The 19809-nt window shown below is 40.7% G+C and overlaps 1 protein-coding gene across 2 annotated transcripts; it reads left to right on the plus strand.

Moving 5' to 3' along the window:
- The first annotated feature begins 1818 nt into the window (after positions 1-1818).
- bcl2l11 (BCL2 like 11) lies at positions 1819-18239 on the plus strand. 2 transcript variants are annotated; one of them, XM_076974256.1, is made up of 5 exons: positions 1819-2163; positions 3861-4210; positions 6445-6563; positions 15748-15848; positions 16009-18239. In XM_076974256.1, the coding sequence occupies exons 1-5, from the start codon at positions 2156-2158 to the stop codon at positions 16082-16084; spliced, it is 654 nt and encodes a 217-aa protein (XP_076830371.1). In that variant the 5' UTR covers positions 1819-2155; the 3' UTR covers positions 16085-18239. The 2 variants fall into 2 exon arrangements, with proteins under 2 accessions (XP_076830371.1, XP_076830372.1); XM_076974257.1 differs by lacking the exon at positions 15748-15848 and having other exon boundaries at positions 16009-18233.
- The last annotated feature ends 1570 nt before the right edge of the window (positions 18240-19809 follow it).

Consider the following 19809-nt stretch of genomic DNA (forward strand, 5'->3'; position numbering starts at 1 on the left):
AATGCATTAAAGTTTAGCATAAGTGCTCGTCTATTAGACAGCAATCGTGCACTTTGGAGATTTATGTAGAATGGATAATTGAGATTGAAGAGTTTTGTGTATCCACCTTTCAATATTATTTTGATTAATCGCTAACTCATTTGCCCCCCAAAATCCTTGAAATGTAAATTACCAGTAATGTTACTTGATGACTAGATATTTGCTGCTGTTATAATTTGCTGATATCAGAAAAGGGAAGTTTTAAAAATACTTTTAAAAGAGAATATAATTGTACTCATATAAATAAAATGAGAACTTCTCTATTGCTTTTTAAGAACCTTTGGTGAAGATATCAAAGGTCAACAGGATTTTCAGAATCTCACACAATTATCTAGGTGACCCATTCACTAAATAAGGGATTCTTCTTCATCTATGTATGTTCATCCTGGGCCACAGCTATCTTCTATCCTTCTATCCTGGGTGTTATTGCAGATGACTCTTGTTTGTTGCCTCATGACGATGTCCAGTTTGTCAGCAGCCCGGGGAAATACTACCCCTGCACCCAAACACCTGGCCCTTCCACCTTCTCTGCAGAAGTTGGTGAAATGCCTCTTGTGTTTGGACATATTCCCAGGAAATTGACTCATAGGTTCTTATAGAAGAATGGCCTCACCATCGTTTCTGCTGTACACTCCAAGAACTCAAGCGAGTGAGTCCATTAGTACTGCATAGTGATGGCAACTAGAGCTGCAAATGTTTGTGCAGCTGAATGGTGGGCCATTTCCTCTATTGAAGAAGCTTGCCAGTTTGTTTAGAGCTACATGCATACCTGCAGTCTTCCTTGCTGATTTTAATATAGATGTCATCTGTAATGGTTCTTGAACTGCCAGCGTGGGATGTGCTCCACCTTAACAGCACCTGTGCAATTGCTCCCTGTGCTGTCCTGTTGTGATCCATTTGGTTCCTACGCCAGTCCAGCCTTTCACGAGCTGAGAGAGTTAGGGTATTAAATGTGTTGGAGCTCTGGCACTACAAATCTTTGTGAAGCATTTTGGGTGACTTCCCACCTCTGGGTTCATCTACAAGATAAGTCAGGTGATTGTACATGTAAATTAGAAATTCAAGTCTGAAATGAGACTTTTCTAAATGTAACATTTTTATATTCGGTTCAAGGGAGATTGCTCTGAGCCACCACTAAGAGATTTTAATAGTCCAGTAACGTTATTGCTTGTATTGTTAAGACAACATGTACTAAAAGTTTGATTTCAACAGAATTCTTCAATTAAACACAGTACAGTTTTCATTGTTTTCATGGTATTCCTGTTTACAGTTTACACTATACTTTTTTGCATGGTCAACAGGCGCCACAGAAAATTACACAGGACCACATGTATAGATTATACAGGTGATTTTTTTCTAGATAACTACATTTTTCTTTACAGATTAGCTTAATTGTGATTTACACTTTGATATGAGACAGAAAATGCTTTGTGGTTTTGTTTTGTTTTTTTTTTGGGGGGGGGGGGGGTTAAAAATAAATTAATACATATATACATATCACCAGAATAGGTCATTTTCTTTGAAATACATCACTGTCATGGCATATACTTAAATATTATTAAGCATAGTTTCCTTGTTCAAAATCTATAGTATGAATGATTTACTAACTTACATTGGCTATTTGAACAAATGCACAATATACCGTTGCAGTTACTATATTGTGGAAATTAACTGTGGGGGAGTGCTCAGGCTGTTTTAGCCACTTCCATCTGGTTAAAATTACAGATCCCACCCTCTCAGATGGGCGGGCCGTGCTGGCAGACACTAATGCCTCGCTGAGCAAAGCAGTCAGATCGATGTTCTCTCTGTAAGCTACAGTCAAAACGCGAGCGACTGCGAGGAAGTACGCTACTCACAAGCGGAGACCAAACAAAAGACTCGGAATCCCGTGGATGTTGTTCAACAGTGTTGACCGGGATTGTTTTTTCACCGTCAATACAGTATTTAGCGTTTTTTTAACTTTAAAAATTCCTTCTTAACGAGCTTCTAGATGCAGCTTCTTATAGTTTTCTGGCCTTTTATGTAAACGGAGACTTTTCGTTGTATTCTATTTCCTTGTCATTTTTATCTTTCGAAATCTATCTATCGAAATCCAGTAATCCTATGATCTTCGGGCATGTCCAGGTAAGTCCAGAAGGAAATATCGCACTGCGATCAAAACCAAATTTCGCTTAGGTTGCCCAAAACTTTTTCAAATTAATATATGACGTGTTAGCGTTAAATTACAAGACGTTTCTTACGCACGAGTTGAACGACATTGCTGAAAAATCGCTATGATTTAAGATATAAAAAGCACGTATTAGGCTGTCTAATTTTGGGTAAAATAGTAAGATTATTGTAGAAGACCGGAGTTAAGTTGTACGTGCATAATATACGTGTACGTTTATCTACCAAAGAAAGACGAAGAAAAAACTTAAGCGGGCACGCATATTTCAATAAAAATAAAACACAACCTCGGTCGGTCTTGCCTCTTGAAAACGGCGACGCGCACCGTAGTTCACCGACAATGTTGCAAAGTCGATAATATAATGACTGGAATGTCCGCTCCCCTCAGCGGTCTAAACATATCATTTAAACAGACTGAATTATTTAGCCATGTTGTAAAAAGGAGAGAAGAGCACCTGTTTGTTTTTGTTTTACTGTGTCCTACCCACGCACCAAGGCTGGATTAGTGAAAGAAGGGAACCGGGGCTGACGGCAGTTATAATACGCAAAACTCTATATCCATGTTGCAGCCGAGTCAGAGATTTATTTTGTGTCTTTCCATTAAATAAGACAAACACCGATTACATTTGTTAACAAAAACGGCATATAAGACACCGTTGTCTTTATCAATTTCGTGATGCATTTATTTATTATTCAGCACGCTATGTTGAACTTTTGCCAATTTGTTAAACCGAGCCGAAAGTTCAACCACTAGAGGGTGCTCATAAATCCACACAACTTTTTTGTGGATGGGTTTTGTTTGGCTTATTGACTGCCAATCAAATAAGCAGTAATCCAATCATATCTGAAGGCGAGAACACATGTTTATATTTCGCTCTTTAGACTCCAAGTTTTTCATAGCAGCCCTGCGGACATAAACCTGTGAGTAACGAGTAGTGAGATCTTCGCTACTTTATCACCGTCACTGTCTGCTACCTATTTCTGCATACGAAAGAGTTTCAACAGCCTGCAGGTTTGAGTCACACGTAGACTCCGTTTCACGTGAGTTACTAAATGAAAAGACATTGTTTTAGAATGGTTACCACAGAGAAAGGGGAATTTTGTATTTTTCTTTTTACCAAGCCGTTTGCTATAATAAACCATCGTCTTTCAGTTATCTCTTTGTATGAGCTAATTATCCACGTATATCCCACTGCCGAGGTGCTATCAGGTGTATGTTTGATAATTTACAAGAATTCACATTTTAATGTGGCCTTTATGTTGAATTACATTATTTGGAGTGCGGGCTTTAGGGATTCAACATCGAAGGGAGAAATAGGAAGTGAACTTGGCTCGAAGTGGAGTTGACTTGTGACGCACTTTACCGGGCTGCACGCGCGGCTCTGCCACGCGCGACGGGCTTCACGAACGACCGCGAGCGTGTCGCGCCGAACCATTGACGGGCCGCCGTAGTAAACACAGCGGACAGTGTAAACGAGAATCAGGCTGTCGGTTTCAGACAGTTCGAAACTCAAAGCTCTCATTCCTGTGCTGTATGCGCACGTAAAATGCATCACCGCGATGGTTAGTTGGAGTTGGTTTCCACATGAAAAATACTATTCTTGAACAATTCGCATGCAAAAACAGTAATTACTGCTGTTTTATTTGTCCTGCAGACGACAAAACCGGGCCAATGGCCCAGCCTTCTTAAAGGAGCAGGGGGAAAACGGAGAGAACACCGGTGGCGGAACAGCCTCCCGGCACGAACAGTTTGACTACTCTCATCAAAACCAAGGGGACCAGTTTAGGGGAGGGATTACAAATAGTCTTTCTGGTTACCATTCAAGGTCGCCTCTATTCCGAACTTTCTCAAGATCCTCGAGTGGATATTTTTCGTTCGACAGCGAGCCAAGCTCTCCACTAATGACACATAGCACGTCTACTCAGACTCCCAGTCCATCTAGTCAAGTGATTATTCACGCCCTGCAACGCATTTCCGAAGCGCAAGGCAACGGTCAAAATTATGGTAAGGCTCCCCTCCAAAGTTTGTAAATTGTTAATATGTTGTGGCAAACGCAACATTGTTCGCTGCGGTCGGGCACAATTCCACCAGTTTGAAAACTACAGAGAACTATGCGCCTTAGATCTTTGACGTTCATTCACCTCGCCGCGTTATCCTCAAACATATTTGTAAGTACACGCGCTCTCTTTTAAGTCTCTCTTGCTGTGCGTGTGTTTGAGCCCTTACTTGACGTCAATGAAAGCTATGAAGCGTCTGTCGTCTTTTAAAGTACGTTTTGACACAAGCTCTCGAGTACCAAAATACAGCACGAGCCGGCGTCTCATAGAAGTCCAACTTCTTATAAACGTCCGGTGTTGTGATGCTAGCTATGGGTTATAGCTGCGCTAGAGATTATCTGAACATCTTGTATATCGTTTTCTTGTACAAAAGAAAACAATCTATATGAAAAAATATAATGTTCATGAATTTTGTGTGTTTATAAGAACAAGCACTTGCATGCACATCTCAGGGCACAGGGTGTGTATCTGAGCATCAGAATCTTACAAATCCACTTTTTTCTTGTACACTAAGGGTAAACCCCTGTTTAAACTATACAGGAAGCAAGTGTACAACCTGTCTCACAGTTGGAGTGATGGAGCTGATTTGCTTGTTGTCTCTATTTCTGAATACTGTTGCAGAAGCTTCAGGTGGGCAGCAGGAACTTCACCTGCCTGCAGCCAAAATATACAGCGGTGCCTTTTGTGAAGGCTAGACGTGGGACGCGCTATTCGTGCTCTCGTCCATTGAGAACCAGGAGATAGGAGGCGGCGATAAGACCCGTGCTTGTACTGCCTCACTAGCGTCCTGTCTCCAAGAGGACACTTCTAATGGAGACGGAAAACAGCACTAAGCTATCAGGCCTCTCATCTGTCTCATCCACAGTACAGTTACCCAACCAGAAGCCGCTTGTTTAGACGTCTTGTTTGTCTTCATTGTATGCTTGGGTCAGCATATGCAGACTTGCTGTGTTTTTGTGAGATATATCGAAAGGTTTATCTCTGTTGGCAACCCGCATGTAATTCAGGAGCGGTCGATCGTCCAAACCGCTGCCAGCTAGTTGGACAGAAGATCAAATTAATGGATGAAATTTCATTAATGGATGAAGTTGGTGCGTAACTGCAGAACCTATGTAAAAGACATGGAAAAACAGAACATGTGCTCTTGTTTGGGACAAAACAAAACGCATTCCAAATTGATCCGGTAACAGAGACAGCCATTCACCAATAAAACGGACATGTTATTATCACCTGACAATATTGCTGTCAATAATATTGGCATGTGGCAAGCCAGTAATAGTACAACGCATATTTGAGTAATATCTTGAGTGAGATTTGAGAGATTTAATAGCGAAAGCCTCAGTGAGTCTGTTTTGGCTGTGTGTGGAAATGTGTAGCATATGGTCGTAGAATGATTGGGCATGAGAAATAACAGTAAAACTGGTTCTCACTTGAGTCATAGCTGAAGAGTCAATGCAGGTTAAGCCAGATTGTGGTTGTATTAATAGCACACAGATTCGATGCTCTCTTCAGTGTTATTCAGACCAGTGCTTTGATTTATTGGCCATCTCAGAGCAGCACCGACAATTTATCTTAGCTATTTATCTCAAAGTTTCTGCATAACCAATTGGACACAAATCCGTCACATCTCAATATGTCTGTGAGATCCTGGTAAATGCTCAGTTTTCATGTCACTTATCATTTATTTTGTCCAATCAAACACTTTGTATTAGTTTGGGTTATAGTTCAGGAATTTTATTTATTGTAATATCAGTGATTGACCAAGACATCACATGTAGTACAGAAAGTTTACAAAAAAAAAGACAAAAATCTGACAAACAGAATGAAAGCATTAGCATTACAGTACTGTACCATAATAATGGAAGAATTTCAGTTAATCATACGTTTTCCTGAAACCAATATTAAGGTCTGTAATTTGATGAACTGTAGGGGCCTTAAATTAGTGAACGAGTCCGGTCATAAATAAACATTACTGTATAAGGTTGGGTATGACCCACCCTCGTTTTATAATACTTCAGGTTGTCATGGCTGATACATTTTCCACCCAACTTCCACCTGAGTGTCCGATTTAATTCACTATGCATGTATGCATGTACACAATCTGCCTGCTGCAGTGGTACTGAAAGATCTAGAAGTTTGCACGGCAAGCTGATGGTTCCCTGTGTGCGCACGTGTTTCCAGAGTTATGGCCCGGACCCCCTAACGAAGCGTCGTCTGCGAGGGACATGCGAACGGAGCTGTACGTCGCGCAGGAGCTGCGGCGAATCGGTGATGACTTCAACCGAATTTATTTTCAGGGGGTGAGTAACGTAGGCGTGTGGTGGTGGGGGCGTGGTCTGTGCGTGTGAGCGGGTGCGTGTGAGCGGATGCGTGTGAGGGAGAGCGCGTGTGTGTTTGTGGGTGTGAACGCATGGGTGTGGGTGTGTGTTTGTGTGTAGGTTGCTGATATACAAACGTCAGGTGCACGAGATCCTTGATGATGAAATATTTCATTCACCGCAGTAATACTGGCATACTTTGGTGTGGCCTGAGGAACATGGAGTCTGTAGAGTTGTTATCAGGACCTGGAGAGTACCTGCTTGAGAGGGGAATATAAAAGGCTCAGGTGAGGGTGGGGGCTCACGTGTTTACACGTGTTCATTTGGAAGAATTGGTGCATTTTCTTGACTGAATTGCTGAACATTGCATCATTTCATTTGTACTCAGAAATCCAAGTGTGTGAAGAGTGAGTTGCACAAGCCTCTTTTTATATCTGAATGTTTTAGTTTTTATTGAATGGTTTTGCATATTAAGTATAAAAAATCTTAGTACCATTTATTAGACATTTATTATATATTCATTATACATCATAGTGCTTGAATTGACACCATAGAGCCTACTGTCAGCAGATATACATGGGCAGTGGGTCTTTAAAGAGAGGTCAAAATCTAAGCATGTTTTTTTCGACTGCAGTGGCTTCCTTTCTGGCTTGCACACTTGTGCCCCTGTGGTTGGATCTGAATTCAATCCTGACCCTTTATTTCCTCTCACAGAACATTTAAATCTTTACATTGGCTGAGCGGGCCTTGGTGCTGATAGCATGTGGGTTTATATCAGAAACGAATACTCCATGGCATGTATGCCTCTGTATTAGTCCGCAGCTGCCTTGCAGTCTAAATTACTCTTAATTGCAGACTAAACAGTCTGCTCTTTATGCAAATAGCACCTTTTTGCCCATAAGCCAGTTTCACTCTTGTTCATTATTGTTCAGTTCCACAGATCAGTTGTTCCAGAAAAAATAACAACAAATAATAATAATAAAATTTATTATAGAGTGATGGCTTTATTTTTATTTTAAATTAATTTACTGATTTTTAAAGTGTCTTTGAGAAGATTCTTGCTTACGGACACCTAACTTTAGAAATCATGGTTTTGTTTTTCTGTCATTTCTATGCAATGTGCTTATATTCTAGAGCACAAAAACAGAGGAACTGTAAGACAGGAGGTTTGAGATACTTTATCCCACCATTTTAACATTCCCCATAGTAAATGAAGGGGAGTAGCATAGCAGCATATTAGTGGTTAGCATAAATCAGCTTTCCTCTATTGCTAATACCTTTAGCATTTGATGTGTTAGGATCTGAGTCTATTACCTGTTGCAGATATCTTGATGAGCAGGCCCTACCAGCTTGTTGACAACTGTGGAGACAGTGACTAATATTCAGGTCTTGTCCCACAGAGGTGACTGTCACTCTTGTGTTTGGGTTATGTTTTCCTTGAACTCTATGTAGAAGTAGCTAAGATGTTGATAAAAGGGTGATGTCATGAGCCAAAAAGGAGAACAGATATAGTGGTATATGTTCCACCTTCTGTGTTCCAGAGAACATGTTTGTTTTCTTTGTAATGGTCAGTTTATTGTATGAATTGGATTATGCACACAACCAGGATGCTACCCCAGTCATGTCTTTGCGAGACTCTTTAAATGTTTAGAAGGTTTTAGGATTCTTTACATGTAACTATGGCAATTCCGCATTCTTTCAACACTCTCAGGACCAAAGTGTGCTTGAAAGGCACATATTCACATATTAATCATATTCACAAGAATTGTTCACAAGAAGAATCATTGCCTTTCATCATACACTGAGCATTCATGTTTGGACAAGGGCAGATTAGATCATCAGTCGAAACGTCATGTCACATTATATCAACATAATACACAGCTGAGTAATGTAAAGATATGATCAAAAAAAGCAAACATTTCAACAAATGAGGTAAGACACACCACAGAACAGTAGTCAAGTAAATAGAATTAAGAGGGCGGCTTACTGAAACCATTAAGATGGTTTGGCAATTTTTTACATTTACATATTCTTTTTTCTTACAATTAAAATCTTCTTTCGTGGTGTTCTTTGCTGTTGTGAAAGATCACACAATCTTTGCTTTGGTGTCCAGACTGCAAGGGAATGGTTTGTATGCTGTATTTTCTTTAGTTTACATTAATAATAAGGTAATAATATAATAACTCATGTCTTTGTATAGCACTTTAGATTCCCAATGTGTCTGAAAAGTACTACACAAATAAACTTGCTTGCCTACGCTCAGACAGAAGAGAAAAAAATCTTCTTGTCTTGTCAGTCATGGCGCCTATGAAGTTTTGGAGGGAGCACTGAAGGGAGGTGCCTCAGTGCAAAGATCAGATGGTGGCTGTGAGAGAATATGAAGAACAATATGGTGACCCCTTCTTCTTGGCACTGATAGTAATGCTCGCATGGTACTGTTGCTAATGGAGTTAGTAGTGCTAGAGAGAAATCTTAAGTGTGTTGTATGGCAGGGTTTGTATGTGACTGGGACGAGTTGACTTCATTATGTTTACCCTGTGGTTAAACTCTGGGCTCTAATTATCCACTGGGTCATTCTGCTCAGCGCCATGGAGACATACTCAAGGCCTAGCGAGACCTGCTCTTAGTCCGGGTCTGAATGGAGCTGGCTAGTGGAGCATCAAAATGGAGTGGCACTACTTTTACTATTCTTTCCCCCCTCCTGTTTTGTTCATCTTATTTTGCGCATGTCTGTGATGTCATTCCTCTGATGGGCACACATCGCCTGATCTTGGTAGTGCTGACCCAGTTTCAGGATTTGTTATGCAATGGGTTGTCTTTCAAAGCTTTCTTTAGTGTCCTCTACCTTGACAACTCCTGACAAAAAATGAATGAACAACATAGACTCCACTAGTAACTACACTGGTATTGAGACTGTTGTGAATTAAGATGAAGGCCAGGTACAGGACATTCAATCAAGGGGATCACTTTCAGATCATCCTTCACGCTTTCCCCATCAGTCTTCTAATTTATCTTTTCTCTACGTGATGTGTCAGTCTGGGGATTTTCTGTTTCACCTCAACAGGTCAAAACCAAACTTATAATTTGACCATTGACAGTATACCATGGCACTGTGATCTTCTGTCTTCACTGTGAATCTTTTGTTAATCATTACCACAGAATTGGCCTTGGCAATGCTGACATTGCAGAAGACTGCAATATGCAAATAAACCCTGCAACCAATGACAGATCTTCTTTATTATTTTTGTGTGCAACAAACATGCTGGCCAATTTCAGATAAGTGCACAGGGGGTGTTTTGAGTGAATTCTCCCCTTCCAACTAAATCATTTTGCTCAAAATAATGTCACCCTTGATTCATCTCAAGGTCCATCTCCTTGAGTTCTCCAGTTTTGCTGTAACGTGTTACATACTGGAATCGCGTCAATAAAATGCACCCAGCACAGAGCAGTGTTTTTGTTCATACCATATCACCAAGCACAGAGCAGTGTTTTTGTTCATACCATATCACCAAGCACAGAGCAGTGTTTTTGTTCATACCATATCACCAAGCACAGAGCAGTGTTTTTGTCCATATCATATCACCAAGCACAGAGCAGTGTTTTTGTCCATACCATATCACCAAGCACAGAGCAGTGTTTTTGTCCATACCATATCACCAAGCACAGAGCAGTGTTTTTGTCCATATCATATCACCCAGCACAGAGCAGTGTTTTTGTCCATACCATATCACCCAGCACAGAGCAGTGTTTTTGTCCATATCATATCACCAAGCACAGAGCAGTGTTTTTGTCCATATCATATCACCCAGCACAGAGCAGTGTTTTTGTCCATACCATATCACCAAGCACAGAGCAGTGTTTTTGTCCATACCATATCACCAAGCACAGAGCAGTGTTTTTGTCCATACCATATCACCCAGCACAGAGCAGTGTTTTTGTCCATACCATATCACCCAGCACAGAGCAGTGTTTTTGTCCATATCATATCACCAAGCACAGAGCAGTGTTTTTGTCCATATCATATCACCCAGCACAGAGCAGTGTTTTTGTCCATACCATATCACCAAGCACAGAGCAGTGTTTTTGTCCATACCATATCACCAAGCACAGAGCAGTGTTTTTGTCCATACCATATCACCCAGCACAGAGCAGTGTTTTTGTCCATACCATATCACCAAGCACAGAGCAGTGTTTTTGTCCATACCATATCACCAAGCACAGAGCAGTGTTTTTGTCCATATCATATCACCCAGCACAGAACAGTGTTTTTGTTCATACCATATCACCCAGCACAGAGCAGTGTTTTTGTCCATACCATATCACCAAGCACAGAGCAGTGTTTTTGTTCATACCATATCACCAAGCACAGAGCAGTGTTTTTGTCCATATCATATCACCCAGCACAGAACAGTGTTTTTGTTCATACCATATCACCCAGCACAGAGCAGTGTTTTTGTCCATATCATATCACCCAGCACAGAGCAGTGTTTTTGTCCATATCATATCACCAAGCACAGAGCAGTGTTTTTGTCCATATCATATCACCCAGCACAGAGCAGTGTTTTTGTCCATACCATATCACCAAGCACAGAGCAGTGTTTTTGTCCATATCATATCACCCAGCACAGAGCAGTGTTTTTGTCCATATCATATCACCCAGCACAGAGCAGTGTTTTTGTCCATATCATATCACCAAGCACAGAGCAGTGTTTTTGTTCATACCATATCACCAAGCACAGAGCAGTGTTTTTGTCCATACCATATCACCAAGCACAGAGCAGTGTTTTTGTCCATACCATATCACCCAGCACAGAGCAGTGTTTTTGTCCATACCATATCACCAAGCACAGAGCAGTGTTTTTGTCCATACCATATCACCAAGCACAGAGCAGTGTTTTTGTCCATATCATATCACCCAGCACAGAACAGTGTTTTTGTTCATACCATATCACCCAGCACAGAGCAGTGTTTTTGTCCATACCATATCACCAAGCACAGAGCAGTGTTTTTGTTCATACCATATCACCAAGCACAGAGCAGTGTTTTTGTCCATATCATATCACCCAGCACAGAACAGTGTTTTTGTTCATACCATATCACCCAGCACAGAGCAGTGTTTTTGTCCATATCATATCACCCAGCACAGAGCAGTGTTTTTGTCCATATCATATCACCAAGCACAGAGCAGTGTTTTTGTCCATATCATATCACCCAGCACAGAGCAGTGTTTTTGTCCATACCATATCACCAAGCACAGAGCAGTGTTTTTGTCCATATCATATCACCCAGCACAGAGCAGTGTTTTTGTCCATATCATATCACCCAGCACAGAGCAGTGTTTTTGTCCATATCATATCACCAAGCACAGAGCAGTGTTTTTGTTCATACCATATCACCAAGCACAGAGCAGTGTTTTTGTCCATATCATATCACCAAGCACAGAGCAGTGTTTTTGTCCATATCATATCACCAAGCACAGAGCAGTGTTTTTGTTCATACCATATCACCAAGCACAGAGCAGTGTTTTTGTCCATACCATATCACCAAGTACAGAGCAGTGTTTTTGTCCATATCATATCACCCAGCACAGAGCAGTGTTTTTGTCCATATCATATCACCAAGCACAGAGCAGTGTTTTTGTTCATACCATATCACCAAGCACAGAGCAGTGTTTTTGTCCATACCATATCACCCAGCACAGAGCAGTGTTTTTGTCCATATCATATCACCCAGCACAGAACAGTGTTTTTGTTCATACCATATCACCAAGCACAGAGCAGTGTTTTTGTCCATACCATATCACCCAGCACAGAACAGTGTTTTTGTCCATACCATATCACCCAGCACAGAGCAGTGTTTTTGTCCATACCATATCACCCAGCACAGAACAGTGTTTTTGTTCATACCATATCACCAAGCACAGAGCAGTGTTTTTGTCCATACCATATCACCAAGCACAGAGCAGTGTTTTTGTCCATACCATATCACCAAGCACAGAGCAGTGTTTTTGTCCATATCATATCACCAAGCACAGAGTAGTGTTTTTGTCCATATCATATCACCCAGCACAGAGCAGTGTTTTTGTCCATACCATATCACCAAGCACAGAGCAGTGTTTTTGTCCATACCATATCACCAAGCACAGAGCAGTGTTTTTGTCCATACCATATCACCAAGCACAGAGCAGTGTTTTTGTCCATATCATGCACTCCTGCCGGGGTCACAGAGTACCTACTCACTTCGTGTTTTATGAGTCCTGAGACAAGAAGTAGTGGTGAGAGACCTGAAAGCATGCTGTGCTACAGTGAGCAGGCCTGGTGCTAATGTTCAGCAGATGTTTGGCCCCAGCACTGGCCCACGCTCGCGGGCCCAAGTGCTGCTTGCAGCACGGCGAACACGTGCTGGACTGCTGGAGGCACCATGCATCAGGGCACTTTTGTTGTGAAGCCTCTTCCCCTCCCTGAGGAGCAGAACACTGTGGGCCGTTGTAGCCACTGAAGTTTCAATTGACTCACATGGTCACCTCTCAGGAGATGGGTAAAGGTATTCATGTTGGAACATGTCGTTTGCCAGTGTGTAACTGCCTGCTCTGTCTCCTGTGAGTATTTCCTTTCCTCTCATGGCTGACTAGCAGGACAGCTCTGACAGTTCTCATCAAGGACAAGATGAATGAGCAATATGTGTCATTGTTGAGGGTGAATACATATAATTGTCTGCAGTAATTAGTGTAATTAGAAAAAGCCTCCTCACAGTTTTGTGAATGCAATTTCTTTTACTGATGTACTGAAGTATTACATTTAATTGAATCATTGATTTTGGAGGTCTGTTGCTTAAATAGATTTGAATTGATTTTAATTTAATTCTTTAGTTTGTACCTATAAAAACATGAATCAGCTATTGCAACAGCTTTCCATTAATCATTTGAGTTCGACAAATTAGGTTTAAAAGGTTAATATTACTTTGGAAGCTGCCCAATTAAATGGTAATTCAAGCATGCTTTCCCTCATTTGTACATGATTGTGGCGTGTGTATGTGTGTGTGCGTGCACTCGCATGTATGTGCGTGTGTGTTTGGGTGTGTGTGTGTACATGTGCATGTTTATGCGTGTGTGCATGCGTGTTTGTGTGCGTCACATTCCTCCACCTAAACTGTAAGCACATGCAGTACAATAGTCACTACATGTAAACATGTGCATGTGTTTTGTTTTTTTTTTCTTTGCTGACTGCAACCACTCTGACTTTGTCTGCCTGTGGCTTCTCTGTTTGTCTCGCGTGCGTTCTCGCGCAACTCTCGTGCTGCTGCGCACTCGCACCACCTCCCATTGTCCCTGAGAAATGAACAAAAGCTGTGAGTGCTGATACCCTTATGCCACTGTTTTCTTATTCAGCTCTCTGACTCCTCTTTAGTCTCTCACTGTGTCTCCCTGACACACTCTCTCTATCTCTCTGTATGTCTGTCTCTCTCTCTCTCTCTCTCTCTCTCTCTCTCTCTCTCTCTCTCTCTCTCTCTCTCTCTCTCTCTCCCTATCTCTCTTCAGCAAAGCAACATAACTAGTCAAGGTTTTTTTTTTTTATTATAGTCTAGTTGTTTTTGAGAGCCATGCAGATGAATTGGTGCCATCTGGAGAGGGTCTGTGCTGAAAGAAAAGCGAACTCTTGTGCATTCTTCTCTTTTATTGTTCTTCTCTCTTCACCACAGTGGTCCACGGGTTAATTGTGCTTGATTAAAATTATATTCCTTCTGTTTTTTGGATCTGACCTAAAGCTACATGCTATGAAGTACTTTGTTGGACAATATTTCCTGTCCAAGCTCAACAGCTTAGAGCTCAGGATGTCTTTTGTCATGACTTGTTCACAAGTAGTTTGTTCAACAATGCTGACATGGCTAAAAAGAAATTTAAACACCTGTTGGATATTTGAAGACAAACTGGACCATGCAAACTTTTGACATTCAAAAGGATTTTTGGATGAAGCATGCCTTCAAAATCTGCATTTGGACCATTGAGTGAAAAAATGGCTACCCATGGCATATGGTAGCAAGTTGTTCTTCAAAACATGTCCACGTCATTGTGAATCTGGTCTCAAACTTGACGTGGACAAACATGACTCTAAGTGATGTGGCTTGGCACTGTGACACTCCCTTGGTCTGAAGTAATCGAAAGTCACCCTGGTGACATATTGAGTGTTGTGTTAGGAATGAAAACTTTCCTTCCCCAAACCCAGTCATTCATGTGTGGCCTCTCTCTCTCTCTCTCTCTCTCTCTCTCTCTCTCTCTCTCTCTCTCTCTCCCTTCCTCCCTCTCTCTATCACACTTTAGGGTTAAATCTCCCTTCATTTACTCCACTTCCTCCTCACCTGTTTCCTCTGGCTGAACACACAATTACTTCTTGGGCACGTTGTGGTTTTTGGCTGTGTTTTACTGAATTGAGCCCTCCTTGTTTTTCACCCTCTGCATTTGTTTATTGAACACACACGCACACCCCCACACGCGTGCACGTGTTGGCAAACTGGCATCACTGAGACTAATTCCAACCACATGCTCCAGATCAACATCCTTTTGTTTTCCTGTCTTTTTTCCACCCAAGCACTTGCACCTGCCTTAATCCACATATTAGTTTTATATATGCATATTTGTCTCCTTAATCGTTACCGGCTCTTTTAGCCAACCTTACAGCTGGACACAAGAGGTTCGTATCCTGGAGGTGCAATGGAGGCAGTCCCTCGAGCCTGGTGTTTTTCACCCTCCTTTTATTCAGTACAGGAAAGGATTTTTTTTCACTCTGGATTGTGTTTCCTTGTGAGTTCCTGCCAAGAGTCCCCAGGGGAAAGTGACCTGTTCTTATCGTGGTCACTCTGTGTGCGTAACGCTGAAGAAGGCCAAAAGCTTCAGGCCAAATGAGGCCACCTGCTATGGCTCGAAGCTACTGAGTCTTATTCAGGCTACCTGAGTGAGGAGAGCCCATGTCATTTGCTGCACGTTTCTTTTGAAGCCAGTAGCTCAGAGCGGGAGAACAACATGACGCCTGGCAGCTAGTGTTAATGTTAATTACTTTTATTCTACCATGTAATGCTGACGTGATCACTTTCTGGCCAACTTAGTTAGCAGGGGAAAAAAACAGCGTTTATTGTACATTGTATCTGCATTTTTCTGGAATATTTTTATTAGTTTTCAGAAGCCATGGCTTGCAGGACAGATGACTACTGTGTGTGGGCGGGGCTTAAGAAGCGTGTATGCGCATGCGTGTCTGTGTATGTGCCGAGTTGCAGGTTAGTGTTGGTCTGCTGATTTCATGAATGAGTTTCCTCATGATTTGCTTAGCAAATGAGTTATTCATGGTTGTGTGTGAAGGTTTAATGCATGTGTGTGTGCAGGTCTGGTCTTTACTTGTGGTAAGTCAATTAATTTTCTTATTTCTCCTCTCCACAGGTGGAGAGAAATGGTGGTGCAGCCCCACTGCCTGCCCAGAATGAGCCCGCCTTCCTGCAGTGGATGGGGCTCCTGATTGGACACCTATTACAGCTCCTCCTGAGAAGAAGATGATGGGCATCCTGCCCACCCAGCAGACAAGTAGCACCTGACTGTACATACAATATGTAAATAAGCAGCAGCAGAACCAAACCTTCGCTTTCTGTCCCTCTCTTGTGCGCTGGGATTCATCTCCCTGCCTGTGGACCTAACTGCATTTACAAGCTTTCTTCTGCTGTCTGACATTGACATTCCCTGTTCGGACAAGGACACACTGGCTACAAGTGTGAATTCTGGGACTTAACCTGGAATAATTCACGGCAATGATTCCTGCATTGATGGAAAGCTGAGCCATTAAAACACTGGGAAGAGAAGACTGAGAGACGTGTCTTTGGGGCTTCTCCTTAAATGAAGAGGTGTGGAAAATGTGCCTTCATTGCCTCCATGCCTTTACCTTTATCTTCTGCAGTTTTCATGTGCTTTATGCAGTCTGTTTTTAAAGCATTTGTATACTGTATTTATTTGCCACTGTTGTATTTAAGTTGTATATTGTTTTACTTTTTTCTTGTCGAAGTGGATGATATTCAGTCTGCGGTAATGTTCTGCCCTTCATTCGACACTGAGTCCAGAATTGCACTTCTATTTGAATAATCTGTACATGAAGTTCTGAGAAATTATTTGAATTTTCATATATTACTATATATGACCTTGGGGGAACAAGGAAATTGAATTTTCAAGATGAATTCTGGAATCTGGTAAGCGAGAGCTTGTTAGCTTGGTGTAAAAGCACAAAGTCAGAACTGAAGACGGATGTTTTGGAGACATACATTCATGTTTGGGTTGTCGGGAACAGCATTATTCTCACACTGTGTTATTTGCCAGAGAATTAACCTTGGCTCTATGCCTCTTCTATGCTTTAATGATGCAAAATCATTAAATACTGCTGGATGTTCAAGAAGCACACCACCCACAGAAAAAGTGGATGAATTTTCCGGAAGGTTCCCCCTTGAACATGATTTTGATTTAAACTCATTTTGGCCCATGGGAAATGTAAGACATGCTAAAAAATACACATGTAAATGTTTAATTGGAAGAAAATGTTAATGTATGCATTCACCATTTCGTCACTGATGGTTACCACCACTTTAAACTGTACAAGAGACCACCAGACCTAGATTAAGGTTATGTGAGGGATTTGTAACTAATAATATCTGTTCATGTTGACTTTGAATGAGAGCTGACCTAATAGCCTAGATAAACTTGATTTCAGGATTTTGTACAAACCGACCTTAATTACTCAGGGGATTTTATGGATTTTACCTGTGGATCTTTTTAGAACAAAATGGACAACCTTCCTAATTCAGTCTACAGCTATAACCTACAAAGCCTTTGGTTTTTGTCAACCTTTGGATTGCCGTTGCCCCAGTATTCCACTAAGTGTTCCAGTAGACTCAGGTCTTATTCCAGATCTAAGTTCTTGGCAAGTGTTCATTATCATGATTTATGTATTGCGTACATACATAAAGGTAAAGATATAAAAGAACACCCACAAAACACTTGTCCAAATGTGCAATTATGTGTATATGAGTTTAGTGACATATTGTAATTTGCCAAAATGACAAAACGGGCCGTTTTAGCTTCTCATGGCCGTTTCAGGTTTACCAGTCAAACCAAAGAATTTTCTAATGTATGTAAATGTTGAGTCGTCCTTTCTATCTGTCCAGTATCTATGCACTATATATTCAAACTATTGTCCTTAAAGTCCCCATGATTAGAACAGCGTCAATCCGCTGGTATTCCAGCATCTTTTGTACTTTTTATTCTAGAACAAACTTTCTCAGAGAAGGTGATTTCCAGGCAAACCTCCATGCTACTTCCTTGGACCTAAGACTATTGTACGGTGCACTGAGCACCCGCAAATAAACTGATTTGACTCCACCTTGCAGACCCAGTACATTTGTAGCAGAATGTCATAGTTTTTGTTTTTACATCTGTTTCGTTGTTTTGCACTGAAACTTTGCTGTGCTGAACTCGTGCAATACTGCTGTAAATAAAAGCCTTTTCTTCAATTAAAATTTGTTGAACTAGTGCCTTATTTAAAGTACCACTCTGTGACTTAAAGATGCTGTCTTTACCAATGTAATAGAAGACTTTGTTCTTCTGAAAGTCTGTTATTTTCATATTTCACAGTAAGACAAATAAATTGGTTTTCACCATTGTGACAACAGCGTGCCCAGTCTTTTAAACAATGAATTACCAGTGTGGCTGAGGAAAACTGAACTTGAAGACAGAACAGTTACCATATGTGTTGAGAAAGCACCTGACATTAATACATTGATGCAAATGACTTAAACAGTACAAATCTATCTAAATGGATATCAAAAAATTTCCAATGGGAAAATTAAATATCAAGAAATTCAAAACACTTTGTCCCTTTGTTTATTGTGCAGCACTTTGACTTTGTTATCGTTTGAATGTGTTCTATGAATAAAGCTGATTGACCTGACTCCACTGAATTGTGCCCCTAATGCAGCTAGACTAGCAACACAAACTAAAAGGCTCTAAAGAGTTGGGTATCCTCAGTCATGCTCCGTGTTGATATCAAGTGAAGCTTTTCAGTTCTTGAAAAGGACATCAGGAAACAGCAACAAGCAATAATCACCTGTACAAAATACCTAATGAATAGAAAGGGTTTAGGTGTGGTATGGTGAAGCCATAATCTTCTCAATTACTGAATTCTAGATATGTTATTTGCCTTGTTTTAAGTGTTGAACCCATACAAAATTGCACTGCATATGAAAATTGAAATGAACGTTCAAAATTCTTTTTGAAGGAACTATGTTTTGTTTGTGAAATGTTAAAAAATTAAGAATGGAAAAGAGAAAAACTATGCTGACCAAAATTCACAGAATGCTTTGTTGACAATATCATATAGTGTTATCGTTTGATGGTAATTTGCATGCATTATTAAAATTCTTTACTCACCACCTAAGACAGTATAGTGAACCTGAAATAATTTCAGCGTGTACATATGCTCCATGCAGACACTCCCTGTTCATTTGAGTGTTCGTGTAAAGAGAGAACTCTCTGTTCCTCCAAATGGCCATCAGTGTTCACTGTTCAACCTATCAGGATTCAGCCTATCAGCATTCATCTGCAGGACATGGAAAGTACGGTACCTTCCACACAACTTGGCATAAACATGTCATCATAACTATATAGCTGATTGCTTTCAATTCTTTAGTTTGTGCATATCCAATTATCTCTCTCTCTCTCTCTCTCTCTCTCTCTCTATATATATATATATGCATGTGATATATATATATATATATATATATATATATATATATATATATATATATATATATATATATATATATATATATATATCACATGCAGGGCAGAAAACTAATGATTAACTGCAATTTCTTTATGAAGTGATTTCCTACAGTGTCTGCTGGTAATATTGTTAACTGGAATTACAATAAATACATGATACTGATTTGATTCAACTTGAACACATATACCCTTATAGAGCCATAACCTACATGAGGAGTGTTTCACTCAGTTTGACTCATCTGATTCTGCAACAACCAGTTTATCAGTGTTTCAAGTTTGAACACACATTGTTTCCTGGAAAGATGCTCTTTCTGTGCAAGATGATGTCAACCAAAATTTTCCAAATAACTGCGAGCTGATGATCAACTTAGTTTAAAATTGATGAGTGAGGAAGAGGTAATGCTGAGGGGCTTTACAAGCTCT

This window comes from Brachyhypopomus gauderio, chromosome 15, assembly GCF_052324685.1.
Source record: "Brachyhypopomus gauderio isolate BG-103 chromosome 15, BGAUD_0.2, whole genome shotgun sequence".
NCBI classification, from domain to species: Eukaryota; Metazoa; Chordata; class Actinopteri; order Gymnotiformes; family Hypopomidae; genus Brachyhypopomus; species Brachyhypopomus gauderio.

Bases quoted from the DNA above. Each gene is read 5' to 3' on its own strand.
- bcl2l11 (XM_076974256.1), top strand. The intron at 6,564-15,747 runs GTGAGTAACGTA...TATTTTTATTAG, and splicing joins ACCGAATTTATTTTCAGGGG to TTTTCAGAAGCCATGGCTTG. The intron at 15,849-16,008 runs GTTAGTGTTGGT...TCCTCTCCACAG, and splicing joins GTGTATGTGCCGAGTTGCAG to GTGGAGAGAAATGGTGGTGC.